This window comes from Chiroxiphia lanceolata, chromosome 14 (genome assembly GCF_009829145.1).
Source record: "Chiroxiphia lanceolata isolate bChiLan1 chromosome 14, bChiLan1.pri, whole genome shotgun sequence".
NCBI classification, from domain to species: domain Eukaryota; kingdom Metazoa; phylum Chordata; class Aves; order Passeriformes; family Pipridae; genus Chiroxiphia; species Chiroxiphia lanceolata.
Window position 1 is genome coordinate 19,432,233 of NC_045650.1, and position 18,448 is coordinate 19,450,680.

The window sequence follows — 18,448 nt, forward strand, 5'->3', positions numbered from 1 at the left end:
CTCGCCCCCCTGCTCCCTCCAAGCCAGCCTGCTCACGGCCGTGGCCCCCACACATCTCGGGGTGCACTCGTTGCCCCCCCGTGATCCCCGTTCATCACAAACCCGCCAGGTGAGCTCAGCACCCGCCCTTCTCCCACTGCCCTCGCAAAGGAGGTGAATCGCCCTGAGCAGCACAGAGAGCGGGGGACACGCTACCCCCAAACACAAGGACACCACGGCAGTGTCCCGACTGCTGCGACACCCAAGGTGGCCCTGGGTTTGGGGACACGATGCCCGGGCTGGCCTCAAGGTGGCACTGGCCACCTTTTGTCCCCAGGATGGCCCCGCAGGGCTGGGGGGCAGCGGGGCAGCGCTCCGGGGTGCGGGCACTGCTGGGACAGCGTGGGGCAGGGGGGCTGCCGGGGTGGGCGAGGGGCCACGGTCCCCATGGGCGGGGGGACGCAATCCATGGATGAGGGGCTGTGGCCCTCGTGGCTGAGGGACTCATGGTCCTCATGAGTGAGGGGCTGTGGTCCCCATGGGTGGGGGTACACGGTCCCCATGGATGAGGGGCTGTGGCCTTTGTGGTTGAGGGACCATGGTCCCCATGAGTGAGGGGCTGTGGCCTCTTGGACAGGGGGCCGTGGTCCCCATGAGAGAGGCCCACACACCCCATGCCCTGGGGGCTGCTGCAGGAGCTGCAGGTGGCCCAAAGCCTGCGAGGACGATGGAGGGATGGGAGTGCAGTGGGGCAGAGCCCTGGGGCAGCTCCTGCTCCTGCCTCCGCCTCTGCCCGCCTCCAGCCCTGCCTTTCCTGGGCACTTTGCTCCCAGCCGTGGGAGAGCTGGAGCGGGCACAGCACGGCAGGGCACGGCAAAGGGCAGCCTGCAGCCCCTCGGCATGGCCTCCTGCCCCGTGGGGAACGGGCGCTCCCCGGGGGGGCCCCACTCGTGAGAGCTGCCCGGGTCACAGGTGAGTGGGGCAGCCCCTGTTTGGGGACAGCAGCAGCTGGGGGGGCCCTGCCACGGCCACGCAATCCCAGCTGGGCTCTGGGGCTGAGGGGCAGGAGTGGGATCCCCAGGGCTGGATGGGTGTGGGGTGGGAGTCAGCCAGTTCTCCCCATCCCCAAATCCCTCCGTACATCCTTCTCCCTAACATGCCACCACTCTCTATCACCAAGGGCCTTCATCCTTCCCAGCATGGCCACATCCTCTCCTTCATCCTCCTCTCCATCCCCCAAATCGCTGTCTCCTTGCAGGGGAATCTGTCCTAGGGCTGTTGTGGCTCAGCCTGACAACATGAGGTTCTGGGGGACGGGGACAGCCCACCCAAGGGGGGAAGGAACCCCTCACCCCCACCCTGCTGAGCAGGGGTCACCTCGGGACGTGATGGGCAGGGAGGGAAGGGCCCGACCTCGCTGGTGTCCCCAGGGAGGTGTCCCCAGTGCCCAGCAGTGCCGGCAGAGCGTGCTTTGGCTGCTCTTCCAGGCAAAGGGAAGGATTGGGATTAGGTCATGTCCCCTTGTGCCGAGGCTTTGGCTGCACTAACCACGTGGCGATTAGGGACAAGGGTCCTTCTGCAGGATGTTTTGCACAATTTCCCCTTGTTTTGCAATTTCCAAGAGCTTAGGCGAGAAGAAAAGCCCTGTTTTTCCCATGATCCAGCAGCAGCTGGTCCCAGGCTCACCCAACCCTTGGTGGCTGCTCTGAAATCCGCTCTTGCCTGCCCTCTCCGAGCTCCTGCTGCTGCTCCAGATCCCCGACACCAGATCCCCATCCTGTCCCAATGACTTTGGCTCCAGGGCCGACCCTGCCTCTGGTGCTGCCCTGCTCATTCATTTCATTGGTGCTTTTCCAGTGTCCCCACAAACCCCCAGGGCTGGAAGCCTCATCCAGCTGCTGGGGGCACCCTGGCCTGGGGACAGCTGTGGATCCCGCCAGGTTCTTTGCTACAGGAACAGGAGCTCTGCCCTATCTCCCAGCTCCATGGCTGAGCCCGGCTGCAGCTCCTGTTTCTGTGGCAGAGGGCCAAGGGCAGCACGTCCCCCCCAGCAAGTGGCCCTGTGGCTGGCCCCTGCCCCTTCCCACTGCTTCCTGGGGTACATGGGGGGCCAGTCCACAGGCACCATCCCAGAGGATGTGCTTGCTACAGGAAAGGGGTTCAGGGGGTTCCCCAGGATTGCAGCCCTCATGCATCCACAAAATGGGCAGGGCAGGAGGGGGCATCACCTCCCCAGCTCTGTGGCCTTTCCCTGCAGCATCTTCCATCTCCCCAACTCCACCTTCCCTTCCTGCAGCACCTTCCTTCTCCTCAGCTCCACGTCCTTTCCCTGCAGTGCCTTCCCTCTCCTCAGCTCCACGTCCTTTCCCTGCAGTGCCTTCCATCTCCTGCTCCAACAGGTAGCCCCATCTCTTGGCTCACACCTCGATCCCTCCTCAAAAGCTGGTGCTGGAGAAGCCTTGTCCAGGGAGAGCCTTTCTGGGAGTGTCAGTGAGGAGTAGGATCAGGGCGGGTGGTGACGTGTCCTCGGGCTGGACTGATGTAAATCAGTAATTTAAAGCACTGATTTTGGTTGTGACTAAGATGAGGACGCAGGAAACCTCTTCAGATATAACTTGCCAAATGTCATCTTCTGCTGCATTTCTATTTTTTGGTGGTTATCCTCGAAGGAATGTCCTTGGGAATGGTTAAATCCTGCTGCTGACAGTCCTCAGGCTGTATCAGCTACCAGAATCCAGGTCCCTGTGCTCTCCTCTGAGCAGCCCAGCACCGCACAGCTGCTCAGGATTTCTCCTTGTGTATTTCCCACACCAGATTATTAACTTTTATTTACTGTCTTCTTCATATCTTGGTTGTTTGGTGACCTGTGTCACGGACACTGACTTCGGGCACTGAACCCTGCAGCACCTCCCCTCTGGTCGAGCTCAAGGCTTTGTGCTCACTTGCACTCAGAGGCTGGAAAAGGAAAACAAATCTCCTGGTCCCTCGTGTCCTCAGCAGTGTCACAGTGTGGGGACACGCTGGGCTGGGACTAGCACAGCACCCTGTGGGACCCCACTGGCACTGCACTCAGGTGCTCAGCATTTCCTACCTGCTGTTCCACTCCTGGTTCTGGGAAAAAAACCAAGATCTTCCCACTGTTAATGTTTGATCAGGACCTGCCTGTTGCTCTCTGAACTCATCCCTGTAATAAAGGCAGGATCTTCCCGCAGCGCCGCCGGGGGATGGGAACCACAGGGAGTTTGAACTCGGCCCAGCCAGAGGCTCAACCCGCAACTCAAACAGAGCCCGTGGAGCGAGGCCAGAGGGGCCACGGCCACCCCCTGCCTGTCTGCCTGCTGAGTCATTTACAGGCATCTCTGCAAACCTGTGCTCTCTCCAGGCGAGGCGTGGCAGGGACAGGATGGAGCATGGCCTGGCCCCTCCCACAGATACACCCTACGAGACATTCCTGTGCATCCTCACGGCAAAGGCCAACAGGAGGGGGATGATGAGGGAGCCAAGGGACGAAGGAGCCTGAGAGGACGCGTCCTTCCACCTTGTACTACCAACACCAACACCTGGTTAATGTCCATCGTCACCCTGAATCCTCCCCTGTCCTGGTATGTGGCCCCTCCTGGGTGAGCTCTGGCCAATAGAGACTGGAGATGCACCAGCATTCCCTCCATCAGATGCAGTTTTGGCTACGCCCTTGTCCCCACCAGCAGCACAGGAGATGCTCCTGCTCCCAGGTTACTCATCCAAGCATCCATCCTTGTTGGAGGAATCATTTCACCAGGGATGGTGTTGGGTGCAGAGGGGTCAGAGTGCCAGCAGCCTCCCTTGGTCCTTTGCTGGACACCATGGAGAAGAGGGCTCTGAACTTCAGACATCCAACAGGCAAACCTGACCCTTTGACAGCTTGTGCTCACAGTAATTTCCCAGGAGGACGCAGATCCAGCCTTTGATCCTAACACAGTGCAGGAGGAAATGTCCTGCCTTGTTAACTTGCACTGCCTTGAGCTGGGACTTGGCCCCGGCGCAGCTCCTCTCCACAGGGCTTAGCTCATCCCTCTCCTATGGAGAATACCCAGCAGCCGAGGCCCCTCACCATCCGGGACACTGTCTCCCAAAGGCTCCTTTACCACCCTTCCCCCCAGGATTCCTCTGGGCCACAACATTCCCCCAGACAAAGCTTTCTTCTCCTCCTGCCTTTCTTCTGTCAAGGAGCCCTCTGGGAGCAGCAGCATTGTCAGGATGGTGCCAATTAGGCTGAGGCAGCTTCCAAGAGGCTGCGCTGGCCCGGCCGGGGGCTGCTGTTGTTCATCAAGTTCTCATTGTTCGCCGCGCCGTGGGGCTGCTGCCCGGTGGGGCCGGCCCGGCCCTCTGTCCCCGGCACACTCCCGTCCCTGCGCCGCTCAGAGGGCTCATTGATGGGTGTCATTGCGGGAGCTGCAGAGGGAGGGCTTGCCCAGGCCCCCCCCGGCCCCTGCGAGGCCCGAGCGCGTGAGCTGAGAAAAACCAGAGAACCATCAAAGTGGCCGAAGCTCCTGGAGGGGGGCAAAATCTGGCATCTTTGGCTCCTTTCCACGCTTTGTGCCTGACAATGGTTGGGATCGATGACTAATGTGCTTTTATTAACTGCTCCCCCAGATCTGGCTCGGAGAACATGGCCACTTCAGGGAGGACATTCCCAGTTGCCCTGTGGACATCGACACCGACTCCCTGGCCAGGAGGGAACACCACTGAGGTGGCCGAGGCGACGTGTGTCTTCGACGAGGAGTTCAAGTTCATCCTGCTGCCCATCTCCTACAGCATCGTCTTCGTGGTGGGGCTGCCCCTCAACTCCTGGGCCCTGTGGATGTTCATCTCCAGGATGAGGCCCTGGAATGCCACCACCACCTACATGGTGAACCTAGCTGTGTCTGACATGCTCTACGTCCTGTCCCTCCCCACCCTGGTCTATTATTATGCCGACCGCAACAACTGGCCCTTCGGGAAATGGCTCTGCAAGATCGTGCGGTTCCTGTTCTATGCCAACCTCTACAGCACCATCCTCTTCCTCACCTGCATCAGCGTCCACCGCTACATGGGCATCTGCCACCCCATCCGCTCCCTCAAGTGGGTGAAGACCAAGCAGGCCCGCATCATCTGCGTGGGCGCCTGGCTCGTCGTCACCATCTGCCTCATCCCCAACCTCATCTTTGTCACCACCAGCTCCAAGGGCAACACCACTCTGTGCCACGACACCACCAAGCCCGAGGAGTTCGACCATTACGTGCACTACAGCTCCTCTGTCATGGTCCTGCTCTTCGGGCTCCCCTTCCTGGTCATCGTCCTGTGCTACTGCCTCATGGCCAAGCAGCTGGGCAAGTCCAGCCTCTCCAGCCCCAACCCGCGGATGCCCTCCTACAAGAAACGCTCCATCAAGATGATCATCATCGTGCTCGCCGTCTTTGCCATCTGCTTCGTGCCCTTCCACATCACCCGCACCCTCTACTACACCTCCCGCTACTTCCAAGCTGACTGCCGGACCCTCAACATCATCAACTTCACCTACAAGATCACACGACCCCTGGCCAGCATCAACAGCTGCCTCGACCCCATCCTGTATTTCCTGGCTGGGGACAAGTACCGGGGGCTGCGCCGGGGGGCCGCCCACCGGCTCCAGCCCGTGCCCACCTGCAACCTGGCCCTGGTGTCGCCCTACACGGACACCCTCACGGACAGCGGCCACGTGGCCAGTGTCACCCGAGGGACAGGGACAGCACGGAGCGGGGGCGGGTGCTGAGGGGCCTGAGGGGCTTCCATGACCTCATCCCTGGGCTCCAGGAGCTGCAGCCCCTCCAGGCTTCATGTGGGCACCCCCAGGTCCCCAGACCTGCTCTGCCCCTGCCCAGCCCCTGCAGGGGCAGAGGCCACAGGGCTGAGGGCTGGAGGCCACGGGGCCAGTCCCAGCCCTACCCTGGGATGCTCTGGGAGGAGGGTGCTGCTGCTCACTGGGGCAGGAGAGCACGCGTGGGAATGGGAAGGACACTGAGGAGGCTGTTTGGGAGAAGCAGGCTGGTGTCCCATCCCAGGGCACTCCTGGGGACACAAGGGGGGTGATAGGTCACTAAAGAGAAGGGACACTGGTCCCTCCCTGGGCAGTCACAGCCCTTCCAGATGGCTCTGTGGTGATGTGTGGGCAACAGACTGAATGAGGGGACAGAGCCCACGCTGGGGTCCCCCCCCTGCCCGGTTGTCAGAGATGTCTCTGTCACACCACTGGCCTTGGCAGAGGAGGAGAGACATGACATGGGGGACTTGCAGCACTTGCTGCCCGTCACCCCCCAGTAAAGCCCCTTCCCCTTTCCCTTTGCTCCTGCCCTTTGTTTCTCCCTGTAGCAGAAGGAAGAGGAACGAGACACCCACCCTCATCCCAGAGAAAAGCCACCCTCCACCGTGACACCGGTGCCGGGGCAGGTCCGGAGCGGTGAGCTGGTGACACCCCTGGTGATGGGAATGTGCCTTTATGGGTGTTTGCTCCTCAAATGTTTACCCAGCCCTTTTGTTTGACCAAGTGCCTGCACAGCGGAGCAGACCAAGATTGGTATCAGTGCTGTTGACTCTCCCATGCCAGCCTGGCAGGGATGGGACAGGGATAGGGCTGTCCCCATGGCCCCCCACAACTCCTGTCAGCACATGCCTTGGGAAGGGACATCCCAAGAGCGCCATCAAGGTGTCACCTCTGCCATGGCACTGGTCACACAAGCCACACCCCACCAGGAGCTGCCCAGGGGAAGGAAAGGGCCCCAAGGATAGCACATCCCAGCACTGTGTTCCCACCCCACCAGTAATGGTGCCCAGAGAGCCCCTCACTCACCCCTGAGCCGAGAGCAGAGTGAGCAGGAGATCCCCCTCCTGAGCCCAGTTAACCCAGTAAGAGCAGCTGCTGCCCCTCTCCTCCCATTATATCCAACATGGCTCAGGTGCACCCTGGAGCAGCTTGGTTGCACCTGAGCAGTGCAAGGGGCCCTGCCAAGTACAGCCCCAGCTGGAGATGGACCTCCCAGGGAGGGGACACAGTGAGTGACAGGTCCACAGGTCTGTCCCAGTCCTGCCCATCCCGACCCCCAGAACACACACAGACAGGGGCAGTGAGTTGGAAACCTGTATTGGGGACAGAGGCATCTGAAAAGGCTCATCTGAGACCACATGGTCCTGGCTGAGGCCACTTCCACAGGTCCCCAAGTCCAGGAGTGTTCCCCCCTGACCTCAGGGTGGGATGTCCCCCAAGGCTGGTCCCTCGTACCATCATGATGCCACCCCAAAGACCCCATTTGATTTTTCCTCCCATGGCACCCCCTCCCTCAGCTCGTGGTGACCTGCTTATCTGGGGGGATTGTGCCCATCACTGGCCCTCAGCCTCACCCCAGCCCCTGCCAGGAGACAGCTGTGTCACCTGCAGCCCCTCCAAACCCCTTCCAAGGGGGACCCTTTCCCAATCTCCCCCTGGCTTCCTCCTCTCCTCTCATCTCCCACTCAGGTTTTTGGGCCAGAGGAGCGGAGGGCTGGGGTGGGGACTGTACCCCGTGTCCCCCATGCTGGGCCAGCTGAAATCCCCCCCCCAGGAGCCCTGGTGAGCTGGGACGGGGCTGCCGGCGCCAGGGGCACTCAGAGGATGTGCAGCTCATCCGTCTCCGACAGCCCATACTTGGTCTTGTTGTCGTTGAAGAGCTTGAGCAGGGCCTGGATGTACATCTCATGGTACGTGTCCACCAGCTCCCGGCTCGGGTTCTGCACCTTGGGCACCGCCACCGGCTCCCCCACTGCCGGCAGGGGACAGGACGGGGTCAGAGCCGTGGCCCGGGGACGCGCTCGGCTCATGGGGACACGGCCCGAGCGGTGCCTTCCAGCGGGGTGTCCCTGCTCTGCCCCACCCTCTGGGGTCCCCCCAGCCCAGCTGCTCACCCACGGTGGTGATGGGTCTGGCATAGGGCAGGATGCCCCGGGAGCGGCTGGAGGTGAGGCCACGGCCATAGAAGACGCAGGGAGCGAAGCCAATCATCTTCTGGAAACGCTGCTGGATGCTCCTCATCCAGCTGCCCTCCTCAAAGACCACCTGGCGGAACAGGTCGTTCTCCCCAAAGGAGAAGGAGGGGACGAGGAAGGCCCTGTGGAGGGGACACGGTGGGCAGTGACAGGGTGCCAGGACCCCCAGGCCCCTGCAGGGGTGGCCATGCCCATGACACACCCGTGACCCCCCTGTGCCCACCCGTGACCCACCCGTGCTGCAGGGCCATGCGCACGAAGCCCTTGCGGTTGCGGAGGATGAGTGTGGTGACGCCGGGCCGGCAGGACAGCGACTCGGCCGCGCCGCCGATGACGATGGCCACCGCGTTGCCGGTGCCGTTCTGGGACAGCAGGTACCCGATGGCACGGCGGGTCACCGGGAACAGCCCTGCGGCGGGAACGGGCACCCGAGCTGTGGGACTGCCCGCCTGGGCAGCGCCCGGGGACGGGGACAGCGCCGGGGACACCACGAGGGATCACACCGGGTGGGACCAGGGCAGGGACAGCGCAAGGGCACCCCCTGCTGCGGGCAGGGTGCAGGCAGGGTGCAGGTAAGGTGTGGGCAGGGTGCAGGCAAGGTGTGGGCAGGGTGCAGGCAGGGTGCAGGTAAGGTGTGGGCAGGGTGCAGGCAGGGTGCAGGTAAGGTGTGGGCAGGGGGTAGGAAGGGTGTAGGTGAGGTGTAGGTAAGGTGTAGCAAGGGTGGAGGTGGGGTGTATGTTAGGTGTAGGCAGGGTGTGGGCAGAGCACAGGCAAGATGCAGGCAGGGTGTAGATAGGGTGCAGACAGTGTAGGCAGACTGTAGGCAGGGTGCATGTTGGGTGCAGGCAGGGTGCATGTTGGGTGCAGGCAGAGTGCAGGCAGAGTGCAGGCAGGGTGAAGGTGGAGCTCAGGCAGAGCTCCATCCCTGCCCTGCCTGCTCCTGGGAGCACCATCACTCCTGTGTTTCCCTCAGAGGGAGTGGGGACCCCCTGCCCATGGGCACTGCCAGCAGAGCTGGGCAGGGGCTGCTCACCCCCACTCATCAGGTACTCCCGGAAAAGGGGCAGGCGGAAGTTGCCAGCCAGGGTGGTGAGGAAGGAGTGGATTCCCGGGAACATCTCCTCAAAGCCCGTGGAGCCTGTGATGAAGTTGCAGAAGGCACCGACGCAGAGGATGCCGTGGGGGTGGGAGCCAATGATGTAGTTGTGGCTGGGGGACAGATCATGTGTCTTCACCAGCTGTGGGGACAAAAAGGGTCACAGGGACATGGCACCTCCTTTTGGGTGGTCCCACCACCAGCACCTGCAGGAATATCCTGTCCTGGCACTGTACCTTGACTGGGAAATAATCCCGAAAGTGGTTCCACACAGTCCATCGCCGCAGGCACGGCAGCCTCCTGCCACCTGCAATCCAGGGAGGGACCACAGGAGATGACACCCACCCCCGTGGGCAGCGGGATCCGTGGGAAACACTCCCCACGGACCCGCCGTATCCCTGTTCCCACCACGGTGCTGATGGTGTGGGAGTGGAGGGAAGGAGCAGGTGGGATGTGGATCTCCCCATTTGCTGTGAGGGACCTGGAAGAAGGGGGTACCCCACCCCCCATCCTGCTGCAAAGTCAGAGGAAGGACAATGTTCCCATCCCCACCTCTCTCCGGCGTGTCCCAGTCGAAGACGATCCAGGCCAGGTAGAGCACCGGGATGAGCCAGAAGCTGGTGAACAGTAGGTAGATGAGCACCACGAGGCTGACGGTTCCTGCGGGGGCCAGACAGGGGGTGAGCGGGTGTTTGCCCACCCCCAGGGCCCCCGCAGCCCCCTACTCACCCAGCAGCAGGAAGCTGAGCACCCACTGCAGGACGGCGAGGAGCTGGAGCGCGGAGCGAACGTCCCGCTGGGAGGGCCAGGGCACGGCCAGCAGCGTGCGCAGGGCGGCCTGGACACTGGCACGGCTCCCTGTGGAGGGGGGACACGGCCCCAGCCCAAAACAGCACGGCTTGAACACAGCCTGGGCCACTGCGCTGGCAGGAGGCACCCAGGGGTGCCAGGGCTGGGGTACGGGGCGAGGCAGGAGGTGGGATGGGAAGAACGAGCAGTTGGGTGAGGAGGGATGGGATGTGGTGGGGTGGAATGGGGGATGCCATCCCCAGAGAGCTCTGGACCATGCCAGGACATGGCCCTGGGCAACTTAGGGTGCTCTGGGCACAGAGTAGGGGGAAGATTCCAGGGTGAGCCCCCCAACCCCAAACATTCCATGCACCAGCAGAGCCGAGCGCAGCAGCACATCCTGCTCCATGCTGGTTTCCCAAGGGCTGGGACCTCTCCCATGCCTTCCTTGGAGCTCTCAGGCTCACAGAGGATTTGGGGATTTCTCAGCTGGCACAGCAGGGAGGCACCACCCCCCAGCAGGTGCCAAGGACAGCGGCTGGGGCCGAGCTGGGGTGGACAAGGGTGGCCATTCCCCAGCTGTCCCCACAGCCCAGGACACTCTGGAGCTGCTGCTGCTCCACTCCCCCATGGCCCCTTCCCTCTGGACGACCTTGGTGAACCATTAACCATCCTGGGCTGGGTGCCAGGATCCAAACTCCACACACGGCCCCATCCCTCCTCCCGAAACGGGCCTGAGGCACCGGCTCTGCCAGCACCGCTCCTGGACAAAGGTCCACTCAGCTGAGACCACCCGGCACAGCCACCACAGAGAAATACCCCTGAGTGTCACCAGAGCCAGGTTTTCTTGGGAAAACAACCCAAAATCTGCATGTTGGCCAGAGGGATGCTCGGGGTGAGACAGGAGCAGCCCTGTCCCCGTGGCTCCCCAGACCAGGGACCCCCAGGTTAGAGGAGAACCACCAAACCTTGGTTCAGGAAGCTGGTGGAGGTTCAACTCTTCCTGGCTCAACCCAAACCAGGAATGGGACAACTGAAATAAATGAAACACTGGAGCCATCCCCAGCATTGAGGAAGTGTTGTCCACAGGCTCTGAGAGATCCCTTCCACCCATCCCACATCCCCAAAAGCCCACACAGCCCTGCCATTCTCAGCTTTCCAAAGCCCTTTTTTAGCCCAGGGAAGACTCAGAGCTCTTCCAGCAAACTTGTGCCCACCAAACAGTCGTTTTCAGTTCCTCTTCCTAGCTCCCATCCCAAGAACTCCATGAACATCTGGACCACAGACACAGAGAACCCTCGTGGTTCTGCTGCCGGCCCCGTCCACAGCAACAGGAGCCTCTGCAAATCCCAACATTTGGAATTTGCAGTGCTCTGGAGATTCTTGTGGGAGTAACATTCCCAAATGCATTGTCAGAAATTCCATTCCTGTTGAGCAACTCTATATTTTCCTCTGGAGTTATCCCCAAATCTCTTCCAACACCTCCCTTTCCCCTCTGCACTCCAAAGCAAGTAGACAACAGTAACGAGCTCCCGGCATTGCTGGAGCATCAGAGCCCATCCCAGCCCCCTTTGGGAATATCTCACCACTAAGATTTTGGGAGCAGGCCGCGATGATGGTTTTCATGGTGGCGGGAGCTCCACACCAGGCTCGGCAGGTTGAAAGGTGAGTTTGGCAATCACAGAGGCTGTGTGTCCAGAGGCTTTAACCACCTGACCCAAGGTCCACCGGCCGCTGCCCAGGGGAGGGACCTGCTCCAGCCCTGGATTTGGAGCACGGACAGGAGCTGGGGGTCCTCGGGAAGCTGAGGGGGCACACTGAGGGTGAGGAGCTGCTCTGTGCCGGGCGGTCGGGGCTCCTTGGAAAGGCCCCGGTGCCAGTGGGGGCTCCGTGGGGGCTGCATCCCCCTGGGGATGGTACTGCCATGGTTTGGGTATGTCACAAACACTGTCATGCTCAAACAGTGTGATCCCCCAGAACCACCCAAAAACGTCATCCCCAAGCTCCCGCTCCACACAACGGGAATGCAGCCACTGGAACCAGCACCATTCCCTCCTCTTCCATCCCTGCCTGGAGCACTGCCTGGAGAGGATTTGAGGGGAAAATGAGAAAATAAGGAAATAAGAGCAGCACAAAATCAGCACTGAGGCAGAGCTTCGGGCCAACAGCCAAAGGAACAGTGAGAATGCACAGGGACTGTCACTAAAGCTGCTCCTCAGGATCCACCTCTCCAGAGGTGCTCACTAGGAACTGCTGGCTAAGATCAAGTGTAGGAAATGGAAAATCCATGTACAGGATTGCCTGTGGTGTTAGAGTAAGGAACATGTTTCCTGGGGGATTTGGAACCCACAAATCCCACAACCTGCTCCTGTGAATTGTAGGGACTCTGTACCTGGGAAGGTGTGACCACATTCACTGCAGGCTGCGGCTTCCTGGGCGTGGATCAGTTCCAAGGAGCAGGGATTGCTGCATGGAAAACATTTCAGCTCTCCTGCAGCCCAACTGGCCCCCCAGCTGTGTCCAAATCAGGCTGATAGGAAGAAAAAAACCCAAATTGTGTGAGAATCCCACTGTCCCAGGGTAAGGAAACACTGTGCAGGTAACAGTGCCCGCTCCAGGTGACACACTCAGTGCCAGCCAAGCTGTCTTTGCTTTTTCATCCCAATATTTTTAACAGGTTTAGAACAGGTACCAGCCCACAGAGCTTCCAGCTGTGATTCCTCACCCCTCTGACCAGTAACACACCCCATGTGCCAGGTCAGTGCCAGATACAACAAGCCAGGATTGGTGCCAGCAGCCATTTAAACCATCTCCAGAGGGATCCAGAAAAGCTTTTCCCCCAACAGGGTTGTTCTGTTAGATTTCAAAGCGTACTGACTACTTTGCCTTGGAATATGGCACCATTTGTCCCAGTTTTCATCCCTGTGGGCTCCACGAGAGGGTCCAGGGTTGGCCCTCACTAGCTCTGGAAGAGCCCGGGATGAAGAGCAAGGGAATTTCACAGCAGGAATTAGGCAGCACAAAGAGAGTTTATTTTGCTTAAAATAGAGAGAAAAAAAAATAATAAATACAACCACCCACAATACAAAGAGCAGTTTCCAAATCCATGGACTCCCCCTCCGAGGGCTGCCTCTGCCTGGGAGTGCAGAGGGAGCCTGACCCTCACAGAGCTCTGGCACCTCCCAGCACGACCAGTGCACCCAGTCTGACATGGAATGCAAACCAAAGCAAGGGGTCACGTGTCCTCCTCTGATCCGGCTCCCGGAGGATTCCCGGATGCTCCACATATGTACACTGTATTCCCTCCTCTCTCTCTCTCTCTCTCTCTCTCTCTCCCTGTCCAAGTTCTTCTCCCAGGATCCAGGCCCTGCTCAGCCCATGTTCTGCCGGTTGCCGTAGCCTCGGGGGTGTGTGTCTTTCCAGTCATCCCAGTTCCGAGCTTTTTGAAGAGCTTCCTCATCATCCTCCTCCTCTTTTTTCTCCTGCTGCTGCTTCTGCAGCTCTTCATCACTTACACCTGCTGGAGGTGAGGGACAGGGAGGAGATCCCAGGTCAGGCTCTCCAAGGAGAAGCCTAGCCCAGAGCTGGTCTAGGCAGACAGCAGGGATTAGAATCATGGAATGGTATGGGTTGGAAGGGACCTTAAAGCCCATCCAGCCTCACCCCCCACTAGACCAGGTTGCTCCAAGCTCCATCCAAAAGGCCAAGCACAGTCTGACAATCCAGTTATTTTCCTAATAAAGCTTGGACTCTTCCTCAGTTGGGGGTGTTCCACACCTTGCACACATCCTTGTCCATTCAGCCTCCCAGGAGCCTTCCCAAATTCCCCATTCCCACGTTTGCCTCCATACCTGGTGCCCTCTGAGGGACGCTCTGCCCGGACACAATTCCCTGCCTCCGGCGCTGCTCGTACCAGTCGTCCACAGTCATGGTGGGCAGGCCGGGATAACCAGCTCCAAACACTCTGCAGGACACACACAGCCAGGAAAAGGGAGTTAGATCCCTCACAGTGAGAGAAACACAGACAACAGGCACAGCACTATTCCATAATCCAATCTGCACTAAGGATGTAAGGCAAGTTATCAAGGAGGGCTTGAGGGAGGCTTTGGAGAGATCTAATTGTGGCCTTCCAGTGCCTGAAGAGGCCCCAAGAGAGATGGAGAGGGACTCTGGACAAGGCATGGAGGGACAGGAGAAGGGGGAATGGCTTCCCACTGCCAGAGAACTTCTCCCCTGTGAGGGTAGGGAGGCCCTGTCACAGGTTGCCCAGAGAAGCTGCACCATCCCTGGAAGTGTCCAAGTCCAGGCTGGAAAGAGTCCCCGGGATGCCTCTGAGAACTGAACTAGACATGGAAGGCTCAGGGAAAAGCATATCACAAGCATGACAGAAAATCTCATTTCTACCCCACTTTGTGCTTTAGCTGCTGAAATTCCTTGCGAGGATCTCAGGGTGCCACAAACAGAGGTGCAGACACAGAGGTTGCAACTGGATTTCTGCACTTGGAAGAGTACTTCAGGCACTGCCTCAAAGTGTGGTTGAATAACCCCAAGCCCACGTACCTGGCCTGGGCAGCGTCACGGGTCAGGATGAAAGGTCTCACTGGGGCTCTGACGGGCCGGGAGAGGCCGTGGGGGGCTGCTGGAGTCTGGACATGCAAACAACAGTCACAAGGCAATTGTGGAGAGGAGAATCCCACTCTCTGCTTCCCACCCCAGGGTTATTAAAGGTCTTGTAGAAGAGAAACACCTCAACTCTCAGAGCAGTGCCCCGAGATGGACAATCCAGGCCTGAATCCGGTTTAAATCAGGAATTCCATCTGTGCCCCTCTACAAATCACTCTCTGTGCCTCTGTGACACCTGCCTGGATCAAAGCAGAGCTGACAGGGTTAAACCAGCTTATTGCTCCAGGAATTGCTTATTGCTCCAGGGACCCAACATGCAGCATTCTGAGCCTGTCATTCCCGATGGGACACTACGGAAGAGCCAAGTCCTGCGGTGCCAAAAATGACCCGCCCCTGCCAACAGGCTGGGCAGGGCTGTGCCAGCTCATCGGGGGCTGTTATTTCCAGCAGACATTCCAGGTGACATAAAGCCTGGAATCAATGCTCTGCACAGGGACTGCAGGCCTGTGGAAGCTTCTGTCATTCCAACAGGCCGATATTCCCGTCTGTAACACCCGGACACGCTGCAGAACACGAGTGGGGGTGTGAAAGACATCACAAGGGTCTTATTTTAATGTATAAATTCAAATGCTCTTCAGAGTTAGGGGCCTACAGAACCCAGCAAAAGCCTTTGCATAGTTGAGCTCTGACATTCCAAGCTCCAGCATTTCACAGTCCAGGACTGCCTGGAATGTGTGGCAGCAGAGGGCAGGAACCAACACAAAAATCAGAATTAAACCAAACCCCATCAGCTTGTGCTGGGACTGAGCTCAATTTCAACTGAGAATTCACAGAATAAAACTCCACTTCTGCCACTGAGCCCTCAGGGATTCATCCCCCCATCCGTGTCCATCCCAGCAGGGATGATCCCATACCTGTCTGGCCACATCCCTGTTCTTCAGGATCACCATCTCCTGGTCGATGCTCTCCAGCTCCTCCAGGCTGGTGCTGATCCATTTCTGGATCTGCAGGATGTAAAACTCCCGGATCTGATCCTCATCTGCTGTCCCACCCTCCACGAAGCTCCTCATGGAGGCCAACTTGTTCTCCAGCTCCTTCTTCTGCTTGTACCTGTCCCAAAGGGAACAAAGTGGGATCATGAAATCATTTTTCTCTATCTCATCCCAGCCACAGTGTCTTTACCACCCTTTGTAAGAGGTTCAACGCCATTTCATGTATTTAAAAGAGAAAATCTTATAAAAAATACAATTTTTGTGGTGGTCACGGTGGTTGCTGTTGGAATTCCAGCCCCTCCTGTCTGTTAAAAGCAGCCGTAAAATCACATCAAATTTAGAGGTGCCTCAATTATTTTATTCTTTCCCTAAACAATTAATAATTCTTGAAAACTGAAGCCTTCCAGGTAAAATTAGGCAAGGCTGGAAACATTAATCTCCTGGAGAAAGCAGGACTTGAACTCATCAGCTCCTTCCCTGAGAAAATCCAGTGGAATGGCTATTTTGAACTGCTCCCATGTGACACAAATATATCAAGAAGCTGCTTAAAAAGCAGCATAAATCACTTTTCCAACTTCTGTCTCAGGTGGTTTTGTGTGTGCAGGGTTTTTTTAATATAATTTTGGCTTTCTGGATTTCTTGACCCGTTTCGGAATTAGTTATTCAAGGGAAGAACTGCCTATATAACAAACTTCCAGGCTAAATTGTTTTACCTTTTCATGAATTAGTTATTAAAGGGAGAACTACCCATATAATACACTTCCAAACTAAATCCTCATGTTCCACTTCCCTCCATTATTGAGTCACCTGAAGAATGAACAGTAAGAGCCAAGGATTAGAAACCTTTCGGAGGTGAGAGGACAAGGAGCACAAAAGAGCCATTCTGAAAAAGAAACCCCTCCCAGTTAGAATATAAATCATATTTTTGTATCTGTGCAATTTAAGCAGGTCCAGCCCAGTCTGGATCTTTCAGTGCTGCCCATGGGCAAAATCCCACCCGAAGCAAGACAAAGGCACCTCTTTTTCAAGCCCCAATAAACCCACTGGTAGGAAAATTCCAAGGTGGGTGGCTTTGTGCTGTAAGAACTGATTATAGGATTAATTATTAGATTAATTATTACAGAGCTAATTAAAAGGTTTTGAGCAGTTTTTCATCAAAAGCCCAGAAAGACACAAATGCTCCCCTCCCCAGCCTGTGCACAACCCAGACCATTTAAAAATCTCTTAAAATGAACATGTTGTGATCCAATTATTCTGATGCCCATGGAAGCAGTCCCTTCTCTGCCCAGCCATGCCCTGCCTGAAGCTCCCCCTTCTCCCAAAGCCCTTTCCCAGTGCCCTGAGCCCACCTCTCAATCTTGGCATTCCTGCTCATGGCCATGGCCACCAGGCTGGGCTGGGCACCCGGGGGGTTCCCCGAGTCCGGGGGGCTCCCGGCTCCCTCATCCCTGGGAGTGGTGGGAGGCAGCTGGAACGTTCCCAGCCCGTAGCTCCTGCAGAGCTTGAGGAAGTGCAGGAAGTGATCCCGGGCACTCTCCAGGTGCTGCTGCCTGCTGCTCAGGTCCACCTGCTTCAGCGTCAGGGCTCCCTGGAGCGCGGGGAGCAGCAGGAACTTCAGGTCGGCCGAGGCGACTTCATCCAGCTCCTCGTTCTCACTGCAACGGGAGAGACTGGGGAGTCCAGGGAAGGGAGCTGGGAAGGGGCTGGAGCAGCAGGAGTGGCTGAGGGAGCTGGGGGGGCTCAGCCTGGAGAAAAGGAGGCTCAGGGGGGACCTTCTGGCTCTGCAACCCCCTGACAGGAGGAGGGAGCCGGGGCGGGGGGGGGATCGGGCTCTGCTCCCAGGGAACAAGGGACAGGACAAGAAGAAACGACCTCAAGCTGTGCAAGGGGAGGGTCAGGTTGGACATCAGGAGGAATTTCTCCCTGGAAAGGGTGGTCAGGCATTGGCAGGGGCTGCCCAGGGAGGTGGTGGAGTCCCCACCCCTGGAGGTGCCCAAGGAAGGACTGGACGTGGCACTCAGTGCTCTGGGCTCCGGGACAAGGTGGGGATCGGGCATAGGGTGAACTCGATGGTCTTGGAGGGCTTTTCCAACCTCAGTGATTCTGGGATTCTGTCCCGTTCCCGCTCCTGTCCCGCCCGTGCCCGGCCCCGGCACCCCCCGGCCCGTCCTGCGCTCACCTGAACAGATCCAGCTCCGCCACCATGGTGGCTGCAAGCCGCAGCGCGTCCAAGCCCTGCCGCACCTTGTCCTGCACGGCCGGGGCGCCCGAGGAGGGCTCGGCTCCCGCCTCCACCTCCTCCAAGAGCCGCCGTCCCGCCGCCAGCAGCTCCGCCAGCCGCGGGCTGCCCGCGCCCGCCTCCGCCATCACGGGCCCGGGACCGCCCCCGAACGCCACTTCCGGCGCGTCGGCACCCCCGGCCCTGCCCCGCCGCCATCTTGGGGAGGGCATGGACAGAGCGGTGCCGCCATGTTGGGAAGGTCGGACGGACGGCACCGGGCCCGGTGGGCTCCGCGATCGTCCCCGGGCCGTGGAACCCCACGGGACCCTCGCGGTGGGCGCAGGGCAGTGGGTAGGCGCGCCTCGGTGCGGCTCTGGGCTCTCACAGGCCCGAGTGAGCCCACACTTTTCCCTGCCAGGTCCTGCCTGGCACCGGCCACGCCAGGTCCTGGCAGGGAGCTCCTAGGGCAGTCGGCTGGGAAACTGGGAAAAATTGGGACAATTGGATAAATTGCTACAAAACATTCACCTTCCCGCTGTATAAAAGGGATACACAGTATGAATCCTCGATATGAGCTACTGCTAATAAATATCTGGTTTTTCAAGCACAGCACCTTCCATTTCGTCTCTATTCTCTCTACAGCACAAGGGGGACACAGCGCTTTTCTCATTTCTTTTTTATTTATCTCCTAAAATTTCTGAAATTCAGCCAGGAACGAGCCAGGTAAGGGTTAAA

At 58.7% G+C, this 18,448-nt stretch overlaps 3 protein-coding genes across 4 annotated transcripts; 1 reads left to right on the forward strand and 2 right to left on the reverse strand.

Moving 5' to 3' along the window:
• The first annotated feature begins 818 nt into the window (after positions 1-818).
• On the forward strand, positions 819-6,313 carry P2RY4 (pyrimidinergic receptor P2Y4). Its single transcript, XM_032702302.1, has 2 exons — positions 819-951; positions 4,612-6,313. The coding sequence occupies exon 2, from the start codon at positions 4,628-4,630 to the stop codon at positions 5,747-5,749; it is 1,122 nt and encodes a 373-aa protein (XP_032558193.1). The 5' UTR covers positions 819-951; positions 4,612-4,627; the 3' UTR covers positions 5,750-6,313.
• Positions 6,314-7,099: 786 nt separating this feature from the next.
• On the reverse strand, positions 7,100-11,593 carry LOC116794006 (diacylglycerol O-acyltransferase 2-like). Its single transcript, XM_032702303.1, has 8 exons — positions 11,464-11,593; positions 9,818-9,946; positions 9,641-9,748; positions 9,325-9,395; positions 9,026-9,230; positions 8,227-8,401; positions 7,912-8,114; positions 7,100-7,769 (listed from the first exon to the last, which is right to left on the reverse strand). The coding sequence occupies exons 1-8, from the start codon at positions 11,501-11,503 to the stop codon at positions 7,615-7,617; spliced, it is 1,086 nt and encodes a 361-aa protein (XP_032558194.1). The 5' UTR covers positions 11,504-11,593; the 3' UTR covers positions 7,100-7,614.
• Positions 11,594-12,887: 1,294 nt separating this feature from the next.
• IGBP1 (immunoglobulin binding protein 1) lies at positions 12,888-17,873 on the reverse strand. 2 transcript variants are annotated; one of them, XM_032702392.1, is made up of 6 exons: positions 17,672-17,873; positions 16,842-17,147; positions 15,415-15,610; positions 14,438-14,523; positions 13,729-13,841; positions 12,888-13,397 (listed from the first exon to the last, which is right to left on the reverse strand). In XM_032702392.1, exons 1-6 carry the CDS (start codon positions 17,857-17,859, stop codon positions 13,249-13,251), a joined length of 1,038 nt encoding a protein of 345 aa, XP_032558283.1. In that variant the 5' UTR covers positions 17,860-17,873; the 3' UTR covers positions 12,888-13,248. The 2 variants fall into 2 exon arrangements, with proteins under 2 accessions (XP_032558283.1, XP_032558284.1); XM_032702393.1 differs by having other exon boundaries at positions 12,888-13,394; positions 17,672-17,867.
• Positions 17,874-18,448: the final 575 nt, after the last annotated feature.

Excerpts from the sequence above, each read along its gene's own strand:
- P2RY4 (XM_032702302.1), top strand. The coding sequence starts at position 4,628 with ATGGCCACTTCAGGGAGGACATTCCCAGTTGCCCTGTGGACATCGACA.
- LOC116794006 (XM_032702303.1), bottom strand. The coding sequence starts at position 11,503 with ATGAAAACCATCATCGCGGCCTGCTCCCAAAATCTTAGTG. Across the intron at positions 9,749-9,817 it reads GCTCAGCTTCCTGCTGCTGG|GAACCGTCAGCCTCGTGGTG; the intron begins GTGAGTAGGGGG and ends TGGCCCCCGCAG. Across the intron at positions 9,231-9,324 it reads GGGATTATTTCCCAGTCAAG|CTGGTGAAGACACATGATCT; the intron begins GTACAGTGCCAG and ends TTGTCCCCACAG.
- IGBP1 (XM_032702392.1), bottom strand. The coding sequence starts at position 17,859 with ATGGCGGAGGCGGGCGCGGGCAGCCCGCGGCTGGCGGAGCTGCTGGCG. Across the intron at positions 15,611-16,841 it reads AGGAATGCCAAGATTGAGAG|GTACAAGCAGAAGAAGGAGC; the intron begins GTGGGCTCAGGG and ends CCTTTGGGACAG. Across the intron at positions 13,398-13,728 it reads CGTCCCTCAGAGGGCACCAG|CAGGTGTAAGTGATGAAGAG; the intron begins GTATGGAGGCAA and ends CCTCACCTCCAG.